Below are 23,056 nucleotides of genomic sequence, written 5' to 3' on the forward strand. Positions count from 1 at the left end.
GTAGAGTATAGCTTTGGGTGTCACTAAAACAAAAGCTCACATGTTGGTGAAGCCATGAAGCAGGACATTTAGTCGCTCTCAAACCATCCAAAGATCAGCTGCTGACCTTAAATGGGGTCACCTTCCTCCACCTTTTCTGTGGAGGAAGGTGAGGGGACAAGGGTGACAAATCACCTATTAGCAGTCAGATGCTATGCTGGTGTACTGGCAAAGACCTGTTTGCTCAAATTCAGATTCATCAGGAAGGCAGGGATGAGAATCAGCACCTCCAAATTTGACGCAACAGTTTTTATCCAGAAGATGTTGGATTGCCCACTCTGGTTAGTTTCCTTCCAAACCAGAGTAAAGTGAAGTAGGGCATTCATAGAGAGCTTGGTGGAATGTCTGCTGTGCTGGGTGAAGGTAAAGCCGTCGATTTACTTGTTAATCTATATATTTACCATGATCTGTGATGATGAGCTGTGGCCTTGGACCAAAGGCATAAGAGTGCAGACAAATGTGGTGGAAAAGAACTCCCTCTGAAGGATGTCTCGGCTCAGGAGGGTTCCAGAGATGATGGATGGGTAGAAGTTAAGACTTGTATAATGTGTTACAGTTTACTGCGCTCTTACCTGCATATCACCACGATATGCCACTAAACCATGGGATTACTTTTCCTTTCCCACACATGGACCGAGTCTAGTCCCGTACTAAAAGAAAAGTAAACTAAGTGGCGTAAACTGGCCTTTAGTGTCACACTCTTAAAGTTCTCTCAGACTCCTGACCTAGTGTTTAGAGCTGTATCGACCAGCTTTGATTGGAACCTTTTGAGTGAAACATGTTTGGGTGATATCCATGTCCCTCTCCCTCACAGGATGAGGATCTGAATGCGATGGATTATGAGGTAGAATCACTGCTGACTCTTAGAAACGTAACTCTGGCTGATGCTGGAGAGTACACCTGCCTGGCAAGCAACTCTGAAGGAGTCTCTCGTCACACTGTATGGCTCATAGTGATCGATGGTATGTGACCTCATCTCTCTCTGTTCACCTGTTCATGCCCACCTGGTCTCTGGTGAGCTGCTTCTGGGTAGGATTATGGTTAGGGTTTCATGTTAACCACATGCTGGTTACCTCCCAAATCAAGTCATTTTGATGCTGTAGTTCGTCTATTATAAAATAAACGGGCAGACAGGAAGCTAGATGTTAAATGCTTATTATTTGTGTTGTAATTTGGTAATGGCGTAAAACAAAGGCCTAATTTTTAGAAAAGACAAGATATTAAATAAGGACTGTTAGTTTATTATGAGTTAATTTTACAGACTACCCAAACTAATTACCAATTAGAAAGAAATAACCAATCATTGGTAGCTACATCACATCAACATTGCTAATGGATGCCTGTATAATAGAGGGTGTGCAACGATTATTTCCCAGAGGGCGATTCTGTTTACCTGATGTTTGCATTGGGGTGGGATCGGTCCTGACTCTAAACACTGATCTGTGGGCCGACCTGTTCAGTGTTTAGCAAACACTGCGTTAGGGATAAGGGAAAAGCACTGCTGACGCTTTCCCCTATGGTTTCACGATGGTTGGGAACCTTTTGTTACATTTTAATGGAGGTGGTAATTCCCCCCAAAATGGCATTTCTCTTTACCGAGCTTATCATACCTTACACAGAGAGCGCCATCTCTCAGAGGAGGGAGCCCTCAGCTGTGAGATTTCTGTGAAGCGAGCAGATCTGGTTTTAAATGCTTTTCTCCTCGCTTCACTCTGCAGAAGCATCGCTGCGGCTCCTCCAGAGGTCTTCTCCAGTCCACTGCTCTTCAGCCCACACATGTCAGTACTGGACCTAGTTTATGTCAGTGGTCCTCTCAAGTTCTGTTAAAAAGTCTGTTGTTTATCTTCAGTTCTGGTGGTGGATGTTCAGAGTTTCAGATAATAATCTCAGCACAGTCATCCATGTGAGCCCGAAGTTCAGACAGTTGCAGTCATTGCTGCAGACTTTTTTCAGACTTCACCTGAGCGTTGAAGCCTCCTGCTGTGTAGCTGCTGGTGGATGGATGGAGGTTTGTGCTTCGCTGATCTGGATTCTGCAGCTCTTCTCTGACTACATTTGACCTCTTTCACATTGGCTCCTTTATGTGTAATGACATGTGTTATAAGAATAAATCTTTCATTTGATACTTTGTTTACTGTGCATCGTGTTTTTTTTTAAATCACCCTCACAGATTACTAAAGGAAACTCATAAACACTGAATGATCCTGTCATTGATTACCACTTTACTGACAGCATTTATACCAGTAATCAATAATCAATAATTACCCAATAACCCACATTCGTCCAAAGTCTCATTCTCAGGACTCTTTAAAATGTAAAGAGAACATTAGAGATCTGATATCGATCTGCAGCAGATCCTACCGATAGGTAGCTAAAGAACAGCACATTCATCGACTTCTGATCACAGATATTATTGATTATTGGAGGAAACTGCTTCACTGATCACAGCAGTGATTGATTCCCTGCTGCTTCTGTTGGACTTCTTAGAGAAGCATGACTGTATGTGTGCTCGTTCCTGTGGGGAGGCAGGTCCTTTGATTCTGTGGTGTTTTTGTGGTTGTTTACGTGAAGTTTATAATTTAGCTCATATGTTACATTTAACATCTGCAAGGAAACACAAGCTGTGAAGCCAGCAAAATCCCCAAAATGTCATGCTAAATACTTATTTTGTCAAATCTTATAGTGAGAAATACTTCTCTCAATAGGTTATATTGAGGTTACATTGACACCTTCTGGTTTAAATTGGTATTACAGCAGTGTCCAGCCTAATTTATGTTGTTGTGTCTGCAGTTGTTTCTTCATTAATTTCCTTAGGGATTATTACAGTATTCTGATTCTGATGAATTAAGAGCTTATTGTAAGGACCTTTAAACAACATGATCACTTCACTACTTCTAATAAATAACTGAGCTTGTTTACATGAACAACCTGGTTTCATGTTATAAATTCAATAAAATGGTAATATGGATTTGGATTATCAGTCACTTTTTTATTTTGTTTTTGATCGAAGTCCCCTTTTTGGGAGTGCTTGGACCTTTCAGGGCTGAGGTATCAGTTCAGTGTGGGGCTTTACTCTGGTGATCATTCACCAATAGCGGTCCTTCTACAGCGTGAACAGTGTGGTCATGTCATTCAGGCTGATTTGTTCTGTAAAAACTGAAATTAGTAAGATGGATATCGATATCAAAGCTGTACTTTGTGGCCTGCTAAGCCCACAGGGCTGGTGCTGATCACATCTTCATCTGTTGAAGATACAGTTAAACTCTGAATCACAGAGAATGTTTTGCTCTTTATGGTCTATGGTGTCCTTCATCACTGTTTCCCAGTGAAATGTTGGTTTTCCTGATTTTTCTGACACCACATGAAAGAACCTTCGTTCACAGGTAACCCAGAGTCACATCCACACTCCTGCAGGTGTAATGTGAGCAACCCTCAGCCATCTGTCACTGAAGGTAACGATGGGTCTTCAGCTCACTAGTCTGGATGATTAGCCTCCATCAGGCTTTTCCTGGAACCAGAAACACAGCGCTCTGTTTTTACCGAAGTTTCTGCCTCTGCACAAGTGAAACGAGAGGGTTAGACCCCAAGAGAACAGGTGAGGTGAATGAAGTTTAAGGTCAGAGTTTTACTCTGTTATATTTAACGTTGCAAGATCAGATCAATGATACAGAACATGAAGAACAAACTGAGGCATGATTAGTGGTCCAGTGGTCCAGTTCAGGTGAAGTTAGCAGACAGCTAGCAGCTACAGCCGGCTGTGTCACCATCCACCCATCAGTCAAAAAGGCCACGCCCCTAACAATGCAAACTCCCCATGAAGAGGAAATTATTTAAAAATGATCAACAGAGACCAAGCAGTTTGTGTATTGTAAAAGTGTAAATGTGTAAACCTGTTTATTTGTACTGTAAACGTTTAACATGGGAGTGTATGGAAACCACTCAGTGCTGCCTCTGCTGGACACCGGAGGAAGTGCAAGAAGATTGCAATAACTGTTTATGAATTACAGATAACTTTAGTCCCACAAAAATAAAATAGACCTGTTGAGATGAGATTTCCTCTTACTTTTTTACCCGCTGATCAGTTATGCTAAGCTAAGCTAAGCTGAGCACAAATGTGAATAACTGAATCTGAAATGTTTCCTGTGCTGCGATCATCACATCTTACCAGCAGAGCTCCCTCTGGAGAGGATTTAGACATTCATGGAAGCCTGAGGGGAAACTGATGGTATTAGCGCAGGAAACAGGAAAGACAGGCTGAAGCAGACAGACAAGCACCTGAAACACCATCAGGTTTCCTCTCTGTGGGAGCAAAACGCCATGTTTGTGTGAGCCATGATGAAGACTCTCCTCATCAATGGGGCCTCCACTTCTGAGGCCGTCCTTCTGCGCCACACCATCTCAAACCCAATATCATTCAAATATATATTCAGACAGAACTTTGTAAGAAACCATTTATGAACGCGCTTGCAACCGATCCTCTCGTCTGCACCAGGATGATGTGATCAAAGTTATTACAGCTCAAACTAAAGCTGACCTTAGTTATTATGACGAAAAACAAAGACTAGAAAAAAAAAATCAATCATCAGAGACATTTTCTAATGTCCGTGCTTCCTTAGACTCATCGTTTCACTTTCTGAGGAAACAAACAGCTGCTCATGAAGTTATTCTAAAGAATAACTCACATTTAATCCACAAAGCATTAAAAACTCTGGTATTTTAATATGTTAATCAGTTATTTTACAGATCCAAGAAAGAAAATCCATAAACGAGGCATTCAGGAGCATCAGGGAGAATTGAGTTTTACACATTTATACATTTATACAGACTCTCGCTCCCACCTTGACCCTTTCATGTCCCGTTTCTCAGATGAGACAAACTTTATGTACAATATTCACACTGAGGACGTCTCGTCAGTCCGTGCTGTTTCCTGATCTCAGCTCAGTCCAGCTGTTCTTCACATCAGGCCGCAGCCAAGCAGTTCGTCCCAGGGCCGCTGCCGCCACCGCTGTGCAGGAAATGGGAAGAAGATGATTCAGGAAGGAGAATGGCTCCCGGGAGGATTATGTGGAGATGGAGGAGTAAGCTGAGGAGGCGCTGACCGGGGAGTACTGGACCGGAGTGTACTGGATCAGAGGGACAGCCAGGTCCAGGTACTCCTGCAGAGGCAGAATCACACGTTAGAACAGGAAGTGGAAGCTCTGGAGACTTTAGCTCTGTCACATGACACCAAAACTCGCTTCTAACTTTTCTTTGTTCAACGTCACATCAATGCTGTCTCGCTAAGAGACCCACGCCGCTACAAATAAATGAATACAATCATGACGTTTTTGAAAGTTCAAAGCAAAGCTGCAGTTCCTCTGACGTCCAGCAGAGGCTTCAGCACTGAGGCAGTCACACAGCTCTGTGTTAGCCAACTGCAACTAAGATGAGAGGAAACCAACACAGACTGTGGTATAAATTTCACAGGAGCTCACAGATAACTTTAAATTTACAGAAATAATAAAATAACTGTCTCAGTCTTCCTGATGGTTAGCGAGTGCTCCACCCATCAGTTAAATGTTTAAAGAGGAACGAGAGGGACCAACTGAAGAGAAACAGCTGAAGTGGAGGATATTTGCAGGTTTTACTCCTTAACAAAGAAACGACAAGTCACCTGGTTGGCCATGATGGAGACAGTTCGATCCAAATCCTCGACCAGCTGCTGGAAGGTCGGCCTGCGGGACGGGACGGCATGCCAGCAGTCCCGCATCATCAGATACCTGAGACCATGCAACACACGCTTTACTGCGCAGGTCGGATCAACACATCAACGAACACAATACCAAATAAAACAAAATATCCTCTTTTGATCACAGATGTTTGCAGCTGTGTCTCTGACTTTGTGTTTCCTTATTTACATGCAGTCACGTGCGACTACACAAGCGACCTTCAGATTTGGCAGAAGGTTTGTTAGCTGCAGCTGTGTGGAGATACTTGTTTGACTAGTTTCAAGTGAATTTAGAGCATAAAAGTCGTAAATGTTGGATTTTTAAAGTCGGCTCATCCTCCAGGTCTCATGTTTTCAGATATTGGCATTTAATGAAGCCGTCTCTTCTGCTGAGTTTTCCAGGAATGACCGGCTCCTCTGCTTAAGTGTCAGACTGAAGCGTTTGATGTGATGATGTACTCACAGCTCCTGAGGGCACGCCGATGGTTTCTCCATGCGGTGTCCCTCCTTCAGCAGCTTGAAGAGCTCCTCGACAGGGACGCCGGGGTACGGAGACCCCCCAAGGGTGAAGATCTCCCACAGCAGGACCCCGAACGACCAGCTGTGAACACAGAGGTAAACGAGCAGCTCTGTAATTTGCTTCCAACTGTCACATGAAAATAACTCATAAAAATCCTCATTTATTAATGATTGAAATATTAAATAGCTAACTATTTCTCTATATCACTATTTCTATCTCTCTGCTTCAGCTGAAGACAACATCTGAACCATCAAACATGTAAACATTAACCCATGATCTTTAGCACCAGCATCTAATTTCCCACTCCATAGATCGGAGCTGTCAAACAGCTACTTGCTGCTTTAACGTCACCTTCTGCTGGGGTGGAGGTCCACTCCAGGCTGGGATGAGTTTCACGAGTCGGAGGAGAGCAAAGCGGGTGATTGACAGACATTTGTGTCGAGCTTTGAGGGCGAAGTTGCAGATTTACAGCTCGTTCTACGTTCCTGCCCTCACCCGTGAGCACGAGCGTGGGAATGAGCTTCCAGAGGGGCTCCAGGGACGGGAGTTCAGGAGGAGCTCAGAGCAGATTTGCTCCTCCACATAAAAAGGAGGCAGGTTCAGCATCTGAACAGGACGCCTCCTCATGATGAGTTTCTGGTCTAATCGGAGGAGACCCCAGTGCAGACCCAGGACACGCCGGGCTGTAGGGGTGGGCGGACTGATCAAGTATCGACAGTATCGGTGGCAACACAGGTATTGGCATCAGATCAGTACTTAAGTTTGTTCAGTGTTGTACCCATTCATCAGACAACAGGCGTGTCTGCAGCCACCTCCCTGCTCTGCTGTGATTAGTCACCCTGCGGTCACATGAGCAGCACTGAGCAGAGCTGTGCAGGCTGCAGTGCGTGTAGAGCTACTTCACAGCTGTACATGAAAACACTGCAAACACGATGCTGCTGGAAGAAAACCCCTCACACACACCCAGCACAAAGGTCAGAGGTCACAGTACTTCAGACAGACAAAGAATATCCAAGTGGCTCACACAGAGGTGAAAGCGATGTTTCAGTCATGATATCGGTCATGACTGAGAGTTGAGAGTCAGCATCAGCTAATGTTAAAGTGTTTTTGGCCATTATACTATATCTCACAAAAGTGAGTACACCCCTCACATTTTCCTGTTTTATTGTATCTTTTCATAGGAGATATGACACTTTGATACAAAGTAGTCAGTGTGCAGCTTGTACAACAGTGTCAATTTGCTGTCCCCTCAAAATAACTCAACATACAGCCATTATTGCCTAAACCGCTGGCAACAAAAGTGAGTACAGACCTAAGTGAAAATGTCTAAATTGTGCTCAATTTGCCATTTTCCCTCCCTGGTGTCATGTGACTTGTTAGAGTTACAAGGTCTCAGGTGCAAATTGGAAGGTGTCTTGAATTTGGTGTTATTGCTCTCACACTCTCTCATACTGGTCACTGGAAGTCTAACATGGCACATAATGACAAAGAATTCTCTGATGATCTGGAAAAAAAGAACTGTTACTATACATAAAGATGGCCTAGGCTATAAGAATATTGCCAACACTCTGAAACTGACCTGCAGCACGGTGGCCAAGACCATACGGCAGTTTAACAGGACAGGTTCCAGTCAAAACAAACCTCTCCATGGTCGAACAAAGAAGTTGAGTGCACGTGCTCTGCGTCATATCCAGAGGTTGTCTTTTAAAAATAGATGTGTGAATGCTGACAGCATTGCTGCAGAGATTGAAGGCGTGGAGGGTCCGCCTGTCAGTGCTCAGACCACACGGCACACACTGCATCAAATGGCTGTTGTCCCAGAAGGAAGCCTCTTCCAAACATAATGCACAAGAAGGTTTGCAAACACTTTGCTGAAGACAAGCAGACTAAGAACGTGGATTACCTGTGGTCTGATAAGACCAAGTTAAGGCAGTGTTGGAAAATAATGATAGTTACACAAAATATTGACACTTTTGCCCAGTTTGGACATTTTCCCCTAGGGCTGTACTCACTTTTGTTACTAGCGGTTTAGACATTAATGGCTGTGTGTTGAGTTATTTTGAGATTACAGCAAATTTACACCGTTATACAGGCTGCACACTAACTACTTTACATTGTGTCATATCTTTAATGTTGTCCCATGAAAAGATACAATAAAATATTTCAACAAATTTAAGGGGTGTACTCACTTCTGTGAGCTACTGTAGCTGTTACTGTAGCAGCATATTTTCAGCTCACTGAAGTGTGTTAAATCATTTTTTAAATAATTATATATATATGGATTGGATTTATATAGCGCTTTTCAAGGCACCCAAAGCGCTTTACAATACCACTATTCATTCACTCTCGCATTCACACACTGGTGGAGGCAGCTACAGTTGTAGCCACAGCTGCCCTGGGGCAGACTGACAGAAGCGAGGCTGCCATATCGCGCCATCGGCCCCTCTGGCCAACACCAGTAGGCAAGTAGGGTAAAGTGTCTTGCCCAAGGACACAACGACCAGGACAGAGAGCCCAGGGATCGAACCGGCGACCTTCCGGTTACAGATGCGATTCCCAACCCCCTGAGCCACGGTCGCCCTATATATACAATCCAAACATGAGCTATGAAACACGTCTGTGCTGACTGTCTGCTTTGTTTCCAGCCTGCAGCACAGTTAAACTACAGACGCTGAGATAGACACCTCTACATTCAGCTCAGTTTCAAAATAAAAGCCGGAAGGTCTGTTTTACTGTGTTAACTTCTTATTTTGAAAGTAAAAGTCATAGTGATTTAATGATCTTTTCGCAAACTGATGATGGTTTGTCATAAATCAGTACGCACCGCGCTCCCTGACATCAGCTGCCTCTATAAGTTAAATATATCGGCATCAGTAATATTAGCCCTGTATTTACTTTGTATCACATAGCACTACTGGGGAGGAGGAGGAAGACAGAGCGGGGTCTAGGCATCTCTGCTGAGACTGCTTCTCCCTACCAGTGTAAATTATTTTAAAAACACACATTAAACATGATGTGATGAGCTCAAAAAACAGGAAGCCGTAAAATGCTGTAAAATCACAGGAAGAGGAAGTCTTGGTTCAAGTGCTCGGTAGGCTTCAGAGGACTCACACGTCGCTCTGGTGTGTGTAGATTCGGTCAAACAAAGCTTCCGGCGCCATCCACTTCACTGGCAACCGACCCTGCGGACACATTCAAACCCAAAGATCAGCACCCTGTCACCTTTGGCTTTCACCCCGCCAAAATAAAAGTCTGTCCGACTTACATTGGTGGTCTTCTTGTAGTAGTCGATGTGGTGGATGTCTCGAGCCAGACCGAAGTCGGCGATCTTCATTACGCTGTCTTCGGTGACTAGAACGTTCCGGGCCGCCAAGTCTCTGTGAATGCACTGAAGCACAGGGGAGGGTCAGCCTTTACATCATGACACCGAGAATTCAACAGACAACCCAATGCACTCACAACACAGCTACCCCCCTCCCCCTTTTATTCTTAAAGAATAAAGGCTGGAGACTGTTACGGATTCAAATATTGGGGATGGATACAAGAGGAAAACCAAAATAACAACACTGGTCCGGCCGGGTTGAGTCAAACGATGATTTAATGATCACACGCGTGGGAGATGAACACCGTACGCAGACAGCATCAGATCTCAAAATGGTGGAGCATTGATCAAACTCTTATAGCCTCTGGTGCCCCCACCTTATCATAAAAGCCTAAACATTCACATTCTTTCTCTCACACAGCGCCTAAGCTATGACCTTGGCTCCCTGTTTATCTGCTCCTGCTGAGATGGGGCAGAAAACTCCAGTATGTTCTGTTCTCTTCTAATCACACAAATAAGGCGATGACTTTCTGCGAACAGTATTTCTTATAACTCAGCAGTATAATGCATCATAAAACAATATCATTCATTCACAATCAATCAGCAGTCTAATGTAATGCAAATCAGTTTAACAAATGTAATAGTTATCACCTTCTTCTAATTCAGGAGAATAATGCAAACTAAAACTACTAATAATAATAATTCACAATCTTCAATTAGGGGTCTAACATGGCATAAAATAATATTATAATCCCACAAGACCCCTTCAGTTCATCCAGCTCCATATTTTTAGTAAGTTTGCACCAAGACCCAGCACAAGACAAAAAAATGATGATCAGTTAGAATTGTAGGGTCTTTATCTCACAATATAAAACACCTCGAGGCACCTGTTACTGTGCTTGGTGCTACTTAAATGAAATGGAATTAAACTGAAGCACGATTCTTCTGAGCAGCAGAGTCCAGGAATAAAAGTATGGAGATGGGTGTACCTAATAAAGTGGCTGTGAGTATATTTCTGCACTGCGTGTGTCAGATTTCTCGTCAGACGCTCTGTGTTTACTGGCAAAAGAAAACGGATGCCCACAGAGTTCACAAGATTTTTCAAGCATGAAAAGGAGCAGAGTCTGCGCCCTGATGATGTAAAGTCTCTCTGACCTTCTTTGATGCGAGGTATGCCATCCCTCGGGCCACCTGGTACGCTGCCGACACCAGCTCCCTGACCTCCAGGCTGCCCAGCGACGCCTGCCTGGAGCTGCTCCAGTATTCCGCCCCGACCGGCCGGCGAGCTCGCAGATACTCCCTCAGATTACCCTGCGCAGCGTACTCCACCACCACATAGAGAGGACCTGCTCCGGGTCATGGCGAACCCAGGAGAATGAAAGAAACGCATTAATAGCAAATAGTCACACGGCAGGAATTTAAAGACCTCAGACGCGGCGGTGCTCACCGTCCTGCGTGCAGGCGCCCACCAGGTTAATGATGTTCTTGTGTTTGCCGATCATCTTCATCATTTCCATTTCAGAGATGAGGTCAGACAGATCCTTCTCCGTGGCATCGGCTGCATGCAGCAACAACATGTAATCTTTCAGCGACAACCTCAATGTCATGCCCCCTGCAGCTCACACTTGCACAAGTTTCCACATTTATATTTGGAGCTCTGCTGAGACTTCACTGAGCACCACGACAGTCAGAACTTTACTTCCTTATAAAGTAATTTGCATTTATTTTATTAGGGGCACACACACAAGCTGGAATGGAGAAGGTGGGTTGCAAAGAGGCAGCTGCAGGGGGCATCTTTCACCCTAAACTGCTGCCTGCAAGTTCTCTCACCTTTGAGCATCTTCACGGCGACTTTGGTGACCCGTGTCGGTTTGTTTTTGTCGATCCCGATGGCCTCGGCCAGAACCACCTGACCGAAGCAGCCTTCGCCCAGAGGCTTCCCCAGAGTCAGCCTGAGGACGACAAACAAACGGTCAGCAGATACAGGAGCACGCTGAACTCACTCCCACTTTCATTATATTTAAACCTTAAGGACAGACCGAGAAGACGAGGCTGACGTAATTTCAGAAACATGCTGTGCAGCTGACAGTGAGCTCTCCAACTCAGTCTGTAAGCTGGTTGTTTGGTCGTGTTAGTGATAGGTCAAAGGTCACAGAGACAGGCAGGTTACATTAGAATGTAACAGATGAAGAAATAACAGTGCAGTCTTTGCCCTGATGTCAATTGCTGCAGCAATCTCAGGTGCAGATTGGGAGGGGCGAGGGGCAGAAAAGGCGTGGTTACCGGTCACGAGGCAGCTCCCACGCAGGGTCGTAGGGAAGTTCGTACTGGGACGCGCCCACCAGGACGGTGGTGGCCGCGCTGGAGAGACGAGACTGACGCATCAAACACATCCCCGATTGCAGTGAGGACGACGACTCGACTGACACCTGTGGACGCAGAATTCAATTCTATTTTATTTATACAGCACCAAATCACAACAACAGGAACCTCAAGGTGCTTTATGTTGTAAAGTAAAGACTTTACAATAATACAAAGGAAACAAAAAAAACAACCATATGACCCCCTGTGAGCAAGCGCTTGGCAACAATGGGAAGGAAAAACTTCCTTTTAACAGGAAGAAACCTCCAGCAGAACCAGGTTAAGGGAGGGGCAGACAGTTGGGGAGGAAGATGGGACAAAGACATGCTGTAGAAGAGAGCCAAAGATGAATGATAACTAATGATTCAATGCAGAGAGGTACAAACACATGTGAGTAAAGAAACACTCAGTGCATCATGGGAATCCCCCAGCAGCCTACACCTATTGCAGCATAACTAAGGGAGGATTCACGGTCACGTGATCCAGCCCTAACTATATTCTTTATTAAAAAGGAAAGTTTGAAGTGGTGCTGTCAGCGTTAATCTCGTTAGAATGATGCTAACGCCATAACCGCATTAACGCAGCAAATCTCCGTTAGCGAGTTAGCGCGGATCGCCCCATGCATGGGGCTGCATCATGGTGCAGAGATTTGCTGCGTTAATGCAGTTATGGCGTTAATATCATTTTAACGAGATTAACGCTGACAGCGTGAGGAGCAGGATTTTGAATTCTGGATTTAACAGGGAGCCAATGAAGAGAAGAAAATATAGGAGAAATCTGCTCTCTCTTTCTAGTTCCTGTCTGTACTCTTGCTGCAGCATTTGGGATCAACTGAAGTCTTTTCAGGGAGTTTTTAGGACATCCTGATAATAATGAATTACAGTTTTTATTTGCCAAGGTAATGCCATCCAGAGTAAGAATGGAATAGAGTCTAAAAGACACATTGATGGTTTCGAGGTAGTAATTACTGAAGTTAACTCAGAAAGATCAACTGGAGAACAATACTAAACAAATATCAATTGTAGTGAAAATAGCTGTAGATAACGTGAAATGTGAAATGATTCTGAGTAATTTTATCTATAATAGTTAAAATTTTATTTGTGAAGAAGTTCATGAAGTCATTACTAGTTAACTTACTCAAGGGATGGTTGGCTCAACAGAGCTCTGACTTTTTTGTCAGCCTGGCTACAGTGCTGAAGAGAAACCTGGGGTTGTTCTTATTTTCTTCAATCAATGAAATAGAAAAATGTTCTGGCTTTGCAGAGCAGCAAACTATTTCTCCAGGCTAAATGATGATCTTCTAAATTTGTGATACGCAATTTCCTCTCCAGCTAATAAGTTATCTGGTTTAGGGTGCGCGTTTGAGAGCACATCTTAAAAAGGAGAGAGCGAGGGCGCCTCACCTGTCTCCTCACCTGTCTCTTCAGAGGCATGCTCTTGGCTAATTTCTGCACGACCAGCTGGTTGCTGAAGTCACTTTTCTTCGGGACACAGCAGAGCCTGCAGATGACTGCTGTGGCGGTGAGGACGACGATGATGAAAAACCCAAGGCAGTAGATGAAGATCTCCAGGTACGCCTGCGAGGTCAGTGGGGAGGGCGGAGGGTCTGAGGAGAGATCACATCGGGAAGATTAACAGAGATTTGAGCTCGTTTCTGTGCGTGGCAAACCTGCAAACCTTCACATACCATCGACCACAGTGAGCCACGCAGAGTGGTGCGACACCCCAATGGAGTTGGCGGCCAGGCAGGTGTACTCTCCAGAGTCTTCCAGAGTTACACTCCTCAGATTCAGCACCTCCATCTCTCTGTCTGTGGTGTTCACGTTAGCAGTCTAAGAGAGACAAAGGGAGCGGCGCTCCTGGGATTATTCATGTTGATGTAAAGCGCTGCTATCCAGGCAGCACGCAGGTATCCCCTGAGGTGTGATCGGGGTATAAAGGGAACAAGTTTGACTACATTTATATCAGCTTTCCATACTTTGAGAACACGAGCGTAGGGCAGTCCGTCCGGTCCCACTTTGCTGCCGTTGATGACGATGTGTTTGAGCCACTGGATGTGAGGCTGTGGGTCGCTGAAGACGCGGCACACAAAATCCACGTTGCTGCCAACCACTGCCGTCTGGTTGGCCGGCAGCCCGGCCTGCAGGATGGGCCTGTGAGGAGAGCGCTCTGAAACAGGTAGGATGGAGATAAAGACAGAGGTAAAATAAGAGGACAAGAATGATGATTTGCTGTGTTTTTGTTCAGTTTGGAGAAATATGGGGTTTCACAGAGCTTCGGCTGTGCCTGAAATGTTCACCATCACTCTTACCGACTACATCCAGCTGGTAAGTGTGTCGCAGGCTTCCATATTCGTTCTCCACCACACAGGTGTAGTTCCCTTTATCAGAAGGAACCACTGACTCCATAATTAGACTCCACATGTGGTCTCTGATCTGAAGGACAGAACACAGGTAAACCAAAAGGATGAAAAGGAAAACTAACTCTGAAGCTTCCTCTGATGTCACAAACTCACCTTGTAGCCTCCGATTCGTTGGTCCTTCCTCAGCTCGTTCCCGTTCTTGTACCAGCGCAGGGAGGGAAGCGGATTTCCCATTGCTTGGCATCGAAACTTCACCGTTGTGCTTGCAGGAACAGCGTGAAGCAGCTTCTCCATCTTGTCTGGCATCACCCACTGCGGCTCCAGCGCTAACGAGGAGACACAGCCACGTAAGCAACGTGATTACAAACACCTGTCTGAGAGAGAGAGAGAGCAGTTTGAAGCTTACGCTGCTGCAGCTTCTCGCTGCTCGTCGACAGCTCGTCGGACAGCTTGTTTTCCTCTGACGAAGACTCGTCATCTTCTTCGTCTTCGGAGGATTTCACTGCGTCTGCTTTAAAATAAAAGGCAGTATGTTTAAAGCATGCAGCTTTTACAGTTCTGCATTAACCTCAATGACCACACATGATGTGTATCACAGGAAGATGACTGAGAGCATCTCAGAGGACATCAGACAGTCTGATTCCACATTCAGAAGAATAAACTAACATCCGGCCCTTTTTAGACATGAATCGGAATCAAAACACTTTAGTAATCCCAGAAGCAGTGATGTCACAACGCTCCAAGACAGAACAGAAACTATATACTATATAAAAGCATTCTAATTTTAAATATCCCAGTATGTTACACAAATCAAATATATGGTTGACACTGAGGTGCCCCTCTTGATGCTTTGATTCTGTGGAAAAGCTCATACCAGAAGAAGTGTAATGAAGTGTAATGCCAAAATGAATCTGTAAGACATGATGGGAAACATCAGCTTGTGAAATGTGCACATTTAACATGTGGCTGAAATAAACTGCTAACTGTAAACAGGGCAACAGCTTTAGAAGACTTTCGTTCCAGATCAGGAGGTCGGTTTTCAACAAGACAAACCTACAGCAGCTGGTTTCAGACAGAGGACTGAGGCCCAGGGTCAGATAAAGAGGGATTATTATGAACTGTGAATCATGCAGAGCAGCTCTGGGAGAGTCTGAGAATGAAACCTGGAGCAGGAAGTGAGCAGAACAGTTTCAGCTTAAACACTTCAAAGAAATATCCTCAGCTGTTTCATATTCTCTGACCAGCGGTCACAAACAGAAAACCAAACCAGCATCAGGAGCCTGGAAGGCCTTCTGCTGTAGACTGATGGTGTAAGAGGCTCTGTGGCTCTGAAAGTACAGCTCCTGGTAAACACATCAGAGAAGAACAGTGAGACAGGGCCGGGCTCGAGGGACGCTGTTTACGAGAAACCAGCTCAGGATCATTTTCTGTTACTGCGTCTGCCACAAGGAGGCGTGGCTTCAACCTGAGCCGAGCAAAACAAGAAACTACAGATTCAAACACTCAGCTGGAGTCCAGATGGTTGGACCGGCACATACCCACCCACATACACATAGACACACACAAACACACACACACCCACACACCACCCGAGGCAAGCGTGTTTGTTGTGTCTGTGCTGCACAGCGCTTTATGTGTTCTCACAGGACCAGTCTGAGCGCTGTCCTCGCTCTCACCAGGAAAAAAATCACTCTAAACGTTTTCAGATGCCTTGCAGCCACAAACAACCAAACCTTGAAAAGTCACTTTCCTTTTACAGAACTTCTCTCATTGGAAACTTTTAGGAGCTTTTATATAACATGGAGACAGAAACACCGCGACCACAGTCAAGATCAGATGTGAACGAGCCTCAAACAAAGGAGGGCGAGGCCCAAACAAGCACTGCAGCGCTTAAAAAGAGGCTAACGTACCGGCGCTGCCAGGAACCCGATTTATCATCACAGCGCCACGCTGAGCACCAGGCTTTAACCATGAACTGTGGTTATTCAGATAACCACAGCTCTCTGCTTCAGGCTAAAAATAGTAATAAAAGCCAGTGACAGTGACAGTAAAAAAAGCCAATTAAAAGAAACAAGTTATTGTGTCTCAGATTCTCTGTTAAGGAATATTTGTGAGTTTATAGCGTTTCGTTTTCATTTCAGTTTTTCAGAAAAGTGTTTATGTGTTTATCATAACTCCCACATTTAACAGCGTCTGAAGCTGCAGCCACGCCGACGACACCCCGCTTTACTTCACTGCAGAAATTCACCTGCACATGCTTCAGTTTGGTTTCATAAATTAATAAAATGCATAAATTAAATATCCTGCTTCAGAGTCTCCAAGAAGAGAGATGCACTTCTCTGACAAATCTTCAACTGAATTTTAGGAGTTTTATTAGTTAGTTTAGTAATATCTTCCTTAAACACCAGGGTCTTACAGCAGGGCTGTCACAGCTCAGAGCTCAGCCTCAGTGTTTACATGTATGAATGGCTCTAACTGCTTCAAGCCTCCATCAGGAGGCTACATCGTCTCGTTCCATGCTGGGATCCTGGATCCAGTTAAACTGAAATGCTAAAGCCAGCTGTCTAACTGTGAGGATTTGCTGCTGCTCGCTGGTGTCAGTTATACTGACGTGTCTGAGTTTGGGACATTAAACATGGCTTTAATTCTAGTTTAAATGAAGCAAACTCAGGTTAAACTGTAGGAGGTGTCTGAAAAGTGACTTTAGATACGTCTTTCAGTCATGGTGTCCACCCTCAGACCTCAGATGCTCCTCACCTGTGCGCGTGTCCTCTGTGGCTGGCCTGGACTGAGCCGGAGGGTCGTGAACCAGCAGAACTAGCAGAACCAGCAGGAGGCGGTGAGGGCAGGACATCGTGTCCAACACAGCGACGTGCTCCGAACACACTGCAGCGACAACAGACACACAATGTCAGACTTCCTGCTTTCTCTGAGAGTCAGACTAGTGCAGGTCACCGAGGATGGAAATCTGCCTGCTTCAGATATCTGTCAGCTTGAAATTAAAAGGATGCGTACTGTATGATGTGAATGATTGGTGAGCAGAAGAATCCGAAATGTGCAAAACGCTGCCACAGGGAGGGTTTGTTCCAGTTTTAAAAGCTTTTTTCTACCTTATAAAAGTTTAAAAATACAGAAAACAGTGCTTCAACTTAAACTTAATACACTTTTTATCATTATTATCATTTAGTTTGTTTAAATGTACGATCGTAAAATGAAAACAGGAAGTCAATAAAACAAACGAGCTGTGATGAAACGTGAAAAGAAGTTGAGTGAAGCTCACTCACATGCACTACAGCATCATTCATGTTTTGGCTATGGCTGCTGATGACCTTTGACCCCTCCGAGGTGACTCACGCAGCACAAACTGCATACAATGATTGTGGTCATGAATAAACTTTCTAAAGCTCCAACCTCAACGCTCCGCAACATTTAGGAACTTTGTTTAAATTCCGGGTCTGTGCCAGGAAACCAACCAATTGAAATTAACTTCACCAAATTTGACAAGGAGCGCGGGTCTGATATCAGCCAGAGCTTTTGATGGATACCAGAAGAGTTTGGTTGATGTGCAGCTGCTAAGAGATATTTAACCAAATATCAATGAGTTGAATAGACACACTGCCAAAAGCACACACACACACACACGCACACGCACACACACACACACACACGCACACGCACACACACACACACACACACACACACACACACACACAGCTTGAGTGACATCCACCTGTCCATAGGGTTTAATATAGCAGCTGAAGGGTTTCCACAGGTTTAGGAGTGTTTATGGGAATTTCTGACCATACTTTCAAAGGCACATTGTGAGGTCAGACACTGATGTTGGAAGAGAATGCTTGGCTCTCAGTGTCTACTCTAATTTATTCCAAAGGTGTTCTGTCGGGTTGAGGTCAGGACTCAAGTTCTTCCACACCGAACTCGCTCATCCATGTCTTTATGGCTTTTGCACTGATGTGCAGTCATACTGAAACAGGAAGCTCCATCCCCAAACTATTCCCTGTGCCAAACAGTTTGGAGGTCTGTAGCGACTAACTCGACAGAAAGCTCCTCTGTGCACTTTGATCCTCAGCATCCACTGACCCCGCTCTGTGAGTTTACGTGGCCAATCACTCAGTGGCTGAGCTGCTGCCGTTCCTAATCACTTCCACTCTGTTATAATCCCACTAACAGCTGACTATGGAATATTTAGTAGAGGAAACGTCACGCTAGACTTGTTGCAAAGGTAACATCCTATCACAGTACCACGGTGGAGTTCACTGAGCTCCTGAGAGCGACCCATTCCTCCACAGATCTTTGTAGAAGCAGTCTGCATGCCTAGGTGTTTGATTTTGTACACCTATGGGCATGGAAGTGATGGAACACCAATGATCTGGATGGGTGACTGAATACTCTTGGCAATATAGCGTATGTACCTGTGTGGATCAGAGAAAACCCAAACTTTTTCTTTAAAGTCGTTAAAGATGCATGCTGCACAGCTATTCCACTGGAGAAAGAACAGTTCAAAGGATGACCCTGACATTCATGCCTGAGGTGAGTAGACGAGACTGAAGGAGCTGAAGCAGCTGAAGCAGCAGGAATGAACAGCTCCTCCTGACTGACCAAGACAAGCAGCATCTGACAGGATGCCTCCAGGCTCATTTGTTTCAGCCCCAACCAACCGGGATGAGACCCCCCATGTGAAGACACCATTCATACAACACACATACACACTCATACCAGCATTGTTGCACTGGGAGTCAAACAGTGAAGCATCCTGTCACTGAGGACTTCATGGCCCATCCTCTCTGAGTTTCAGAGCTGAGATGTGCTCCATCCAAAGTATTGCTGAACTCTGATTATTGTTGATTTTTATTGATTATTGTTGATTGTCTGTAATATCTGTGGTGCAGCTCTCTTCAGTTTTGGTGCTTTCTTTAACTAAAAAATCTTTAAACATGAAAACTGGATCCAGATAAATCTCTACGACTTCCTCTCCTCATTTCTGAGCCCGGATGATGACTTTTTCCTCAACCCAAGTGTGAACTCGGGTGTGATGGGTCAGCTCAGTCGGGGCAGTGCTGATGGATGATGAGGATGGTTTCTTAAACCAGCCTGATGCTTTCATTAGGAGTCATTTTGGAAGCTGCCTCCACATCACTAACATCAGTCAGAGCAGACCCTCTGAATGAAACCTTACCTGCACTAGACTGTGTACACCGTCTATCTGACACATCCACTCCCAAAACAGCTTCACCCTAACACCACCCTGATCTACAGCTTCAGCTCAAACACCACCCTAACCCTCTCCACTCCATCCTTACAGTCTGAACATCACATATTCTTATTTATGAGTGTTTACAGAAGGAACCGACTCACAGACACCTACACCACCTGCATCACCATCCACACCATCACAGAGTCACAGACAGAATGATCATTTTAATGTGGTCAGAGGTAAATAACCTTAAAGCTTGAATCAGTGCCTGAGCTCGTGGTTACTCATGATTATTAGAGTTAGTCTAGTTCAGAAATATTCTCCATGCTATAATAAAAATACGGCGTGTGTGTCTAGAAACTTCCAGCTGCTCACATGAGAGGAAGCTGCGGTTCTCCTGCAGGGATCTGAGGATGGAAGGAACCATTTGGAGCTTTCAGCTACTGGCATGATGCAGAACCACCCTGTGTAGCTCCTGTCCTGTGCAATGAATCCAGTTTTAACTTGAAAAACTATTTTGGCTTCCTGCAATGACTGAGCATGACTAAGGCGTCTCCCTGGTGTCATGGTAACGCTATGACCTCAGAGAAACCCACCCGAGTGTCAATCTGACCCTGGCCAAAGCGAGGCTGACGCACCGGCACTGCCAGGAACCCGATTTATCATCACTGAGCCACGCTGAGCACCAGGCAGGCTTTTACCAATCTGGGATTTCTGAGACTAATCTGGTTGGTGGAGGAGACTTTGTGTGAATCTGACACGCTCGAGTAAGCAGGAGAGCGAGCAAACAGCCAGTCACAAAGCAGTGCGCTTCAGTCTCTGACACAAACGCCAAAACATGCTTCAAGCCCCATCATACACCTGAAGTCACGCCTACTGCTCGCAAATTTCAAGATTAAAGCAGAGTGATGATGATGATGATGGTAGTGATGAGATCACTGCGAACCTGTTTACAGACACAAACAGGAACAGGAAACTGTAACAAGCTCCAACTACACCTTCACAGGCTCAGGTGTTCTGTTCTGACCTCACTGGTGATGATGACGGTGATGATGATGATTGTGTGTGTGCTGGCAAAGAGGAGGACTCACACACAGCCTGCAGCTGTCACTGACCCACTAACACAGACAAAATATTAGGAACACCTGTGCCTAATAAGCTTTTGGTCCTCACACTGCAGCAAAGCCCAACCTGTGAGGGTCCCTGTGGTATCTAGCACAGGACGCTAGCAGCAGATACTCAAATACTTCGAGTCCTGTGTACTGTGAGTCAGAGTACTGCAATTCAGACCTCTCCCAGTTCAGCATCAGTCTTTGCTCCTCTCACAGCACAAGAAAAAGTGTGTGACTTCTGCTTTACACTGATCTACTCCACCTACACAAACCAACACCATCACAACTCTGGTGCCAGCCTCCTGCTTTCAAACTAATCATTTTACATTAAACTGTTCATTTTTCTTCATGTAATAAAGCCTGAGACACACACACACACAAATAGAGTAAACCCCTGGTCGGAGCATCTGGTCCGGTGTGCTGTCAGAGAGAGAGAGTACACCTGTACCTGTGAGCAGGTGAAGCTGTGAAGCTTCAGAGCCCCGCGGGTACAAACATATCTGAGCTGACCTCAGAATAGTGAGCCCCCTCCCTCCTCAGAGCAGTAGTACCTCTGTTTTTCGCAGTACTTACAGACACACAGATCCCGGTAAACCTCAGATCAGAGTACCTGTGGAGCTCCACGGTCTGCGGAAGAATAAGCGTTAGTTAGTACCGGGACTGGGCACCAACAGCAGCCTGCCCGCTACTCCGTCTGCGGCTCTAGTTCACGTTAAAGCCCCGGCGGAGTGATCCAAACTCCTCTTGCTCTTCGCTCTAGAGCCGCGCGTGCAGAGCACAGTCCCTCACGGTGTTTGTCGGCGCACGGTCAGCGGGAAGGCCCGCCCACAGGGGGCGTTTCTTACCCTCCTCCCCAGCGCACCGTGGCAGGGCTGGTTTTACCGGTGCTGTGGGGACGCGTGTGGGGACAGAAAGGTCCCCACACTTGTAACTTCCAGCATGGGACATCGGGCTATTGGGTGTGTTTATAGCTAGGTTTAAGTTTGGTTTAAACATAGCCAGACTAATCTTCTAAGTGGCCCAGGGCAAACACTTTTGGCCCCCTCTTAGACACACAGAAAGAAAACAAAACCTTTACGTCATTGGATTAAGAAACTTCATCCGAAAGACTGATATGTCAGTGTTGTTGTGGTTGGGCTGTACAGTTTTACATGACCATTTACACTTTCTGGAAATTCTGCAAAGTTTTGTGGCTTCAGTTTTGACTTCAGTGTGGGGACATGTTTTTACGAAAGTGTCAGATCTTCATCACCATCATCATTATCTTTATTTATAAAGCACTTTAAAAACAACCACAGATGACACAAAATGCTGTACATTAGAACTAAATAATCACAGTTTCATAAGATATAAATAAAAGCCAATTAAAAATAATAATAATAAATAATTCATTAGTTAATAAATAATTTAATTAAAAGATAAACTAAGTCTCACTCAAAAGCCAAGGAATAAAAATGGGTTTTAAGTAGTGCTGACAGCACTAGTTTTAAGATGTGTTCTAAAAGGGGGCTCTCTATTGTGCAAGGGCAAGTTATTCCATAATTTAGGAGATCTGTCTCACAGCATTAAACTGTTATTTATGAAGTGAGTGTTAAAAAACAAGTACAGTTTAAATCCATGTTTATGTCATGTTACCTCTTTGGATCACTTTCCTGTGATCATAATCAGCTGTTTAGTCTTGCCTCAGTTACATCACCATAAGCTCTCACACAGCCAAGCTTCAGTCACTTCAGAGCCCTTCACACTGATTTAAATTCTCTCCTGGAAGCCTGTTGTTGTTGTTGTGCTAAGCTAATAGGCAGAATGCTACAGGCATAGCCCTAAAGAATGTAGCCTCATGGGCAGTGTAGTCCGTGCTGCAGGGAGAATGGACTGCCATACCCGTTATGAGTCTGTGAGCGCGAGGAGGGAGAAAAAGGAAAACTACGGGCTGTCATCGAACAGAAACGGGAGCTGGAAGCATGTAAATATAATAATAACCACTGCAGCCAAGAAGAGTGCCTGACGAGCCCAGTTGAAAGTAAGCTGTTAAAACTCAACTGTACGCTGTGTTCGTGTTTTCCTCCGAAACAATAAGTTCCATTGGAGCCTTTCAACTCCTCTCTCTGTCTCTCGCAAGCAAACTTGACCCAGACAACAAAGTAAAGCTATTTTTTGGCTACGAGAACGACACGAACCCGACGTATTAGCCAGAGGTCCCTTTACTACGGTTCGGAGCCGCGGACTTTCAGTAATAGTAATAAATCACATTCATGTAGTTGTAAACAGCATGATAATATATTAAGTAATCCAAAGTATTCAGAATACGTTACTCTCATTGAGTAACGTAACGGAATACGTTACAAAATACATTTTAGGGCATGTATTCTGTAATGGAATACATTTTAAAAGTAACCTTCCCAACACTGTGGATAGGAGCTT

At 44.9% G+C, this 23,056-nt stretch overlaps 1 protein-coding gene and 1 long non-coding RNA gene across 3 annotated transcripts; one reads left to right on the forward strand and one right to left on the reverse strand.

The window, feature by feature from the left end:
• Window positions 1–5,077: 5,077 nt before the first annotated feature.
• On the reverse strand, window positions 5,078–21,426 carry LOC120730387 (fibroblast growth factor receptor 1-A-like). 2 transcript variants are annotated; one of them, XM_040026779.1, is made up of 17 exons: window positions 21,209–21,426; window positions 17,069–17,197; window positions 14,718–14,822; window positions 14,465–14,637; window positions 14,261–14,384; window positions 13,928–14,118; window positions 13,637–13,781; window positions 13,365–13,555; window positions 11,872–12,017; window positions 11,419–11,540; window positions 11,036–11,146; window positions 10,744–10,934; window positions 9,532–9,654; window positions 9,378–9,448; window positions 6,210–6,347; window positions 5,693–5,798; window positions 5,078–5,195 (listed from the first exon to the last, which is right to left on the reverse strand). In XM_040026779.1, exons 2-17 carry the CDS (start codon window positions 17,163–17,165, stop codon window positions 5,100–5,102), a joined length of 2,130 nt encoding a protein of 709 aa, XP_039882713.1. In that variant the 5' UTR covers window positions 17,166–17,197; window positions 21,209–21,426; the 3' UTR covers window positions 5,078–5,099. The 2 variants fall into 2 exon arrangements, with proteins under 2 accessions (XP_039882713.1, XP_039882712.1); XM_040026778.1 differs by having other exon boundaries at window positions 13,353–13,555.
• On the forward strand, window positions 7,453–18,660 carry LOC120730391. Its single transcript, XR_005695096.1, has 3 exons — window positions 7,453–7,676; window positions 14,145–14,150; window positions 18,648–18,660. It is a non-coding gene; the product is annotated as an uncharacterized LOC120730391 (long non-coding RNA).
• Window positions 21,427–23,056: the final 1,630 nt, after the last annotated feature.

This window comes from Simochromis diagramma, unplaced genomic scaffold (genome assembly GCF_900408965.1).
Source record: "Simochromis diagramma unplaced genomic scaffold, fSimDia1.1 OVJJ01000293.1, whole genome shotgun sequence".
NCBI classification, from domain to species: Eukaryota; Metazoa; Chordata; class Actinopteri; order Cichliformes; family Cichlidae; genus Simochromis; species Simochromis diagramma.

Excerpts from the sequence above, each read along its gene's own strand:
- LOC120730387 (XM_040026778.1), bottom strand. The coding sequence starts at position 17,165 with ATGTCCTGCCCTCACCGCCTCCTGCTGGTTCTGCTAGTTCTGCTGGTT. Across the intron at positions 14,119-14,260 it reads TTACCAGCTGGATGTAGTCG|AGCGCTCTCCTCACAGGCCC; the intron begins GTAAGAGTGATG and ends TACCTGTTTCAG. Across the intron at positions 9,655-10,743 it reads CATACCTCGCATCAAAGAAG|TGCATTCACAGAGACTTGGC; the intron begins GTCAGAGAGACT and ends CCTGTGCTTCAG.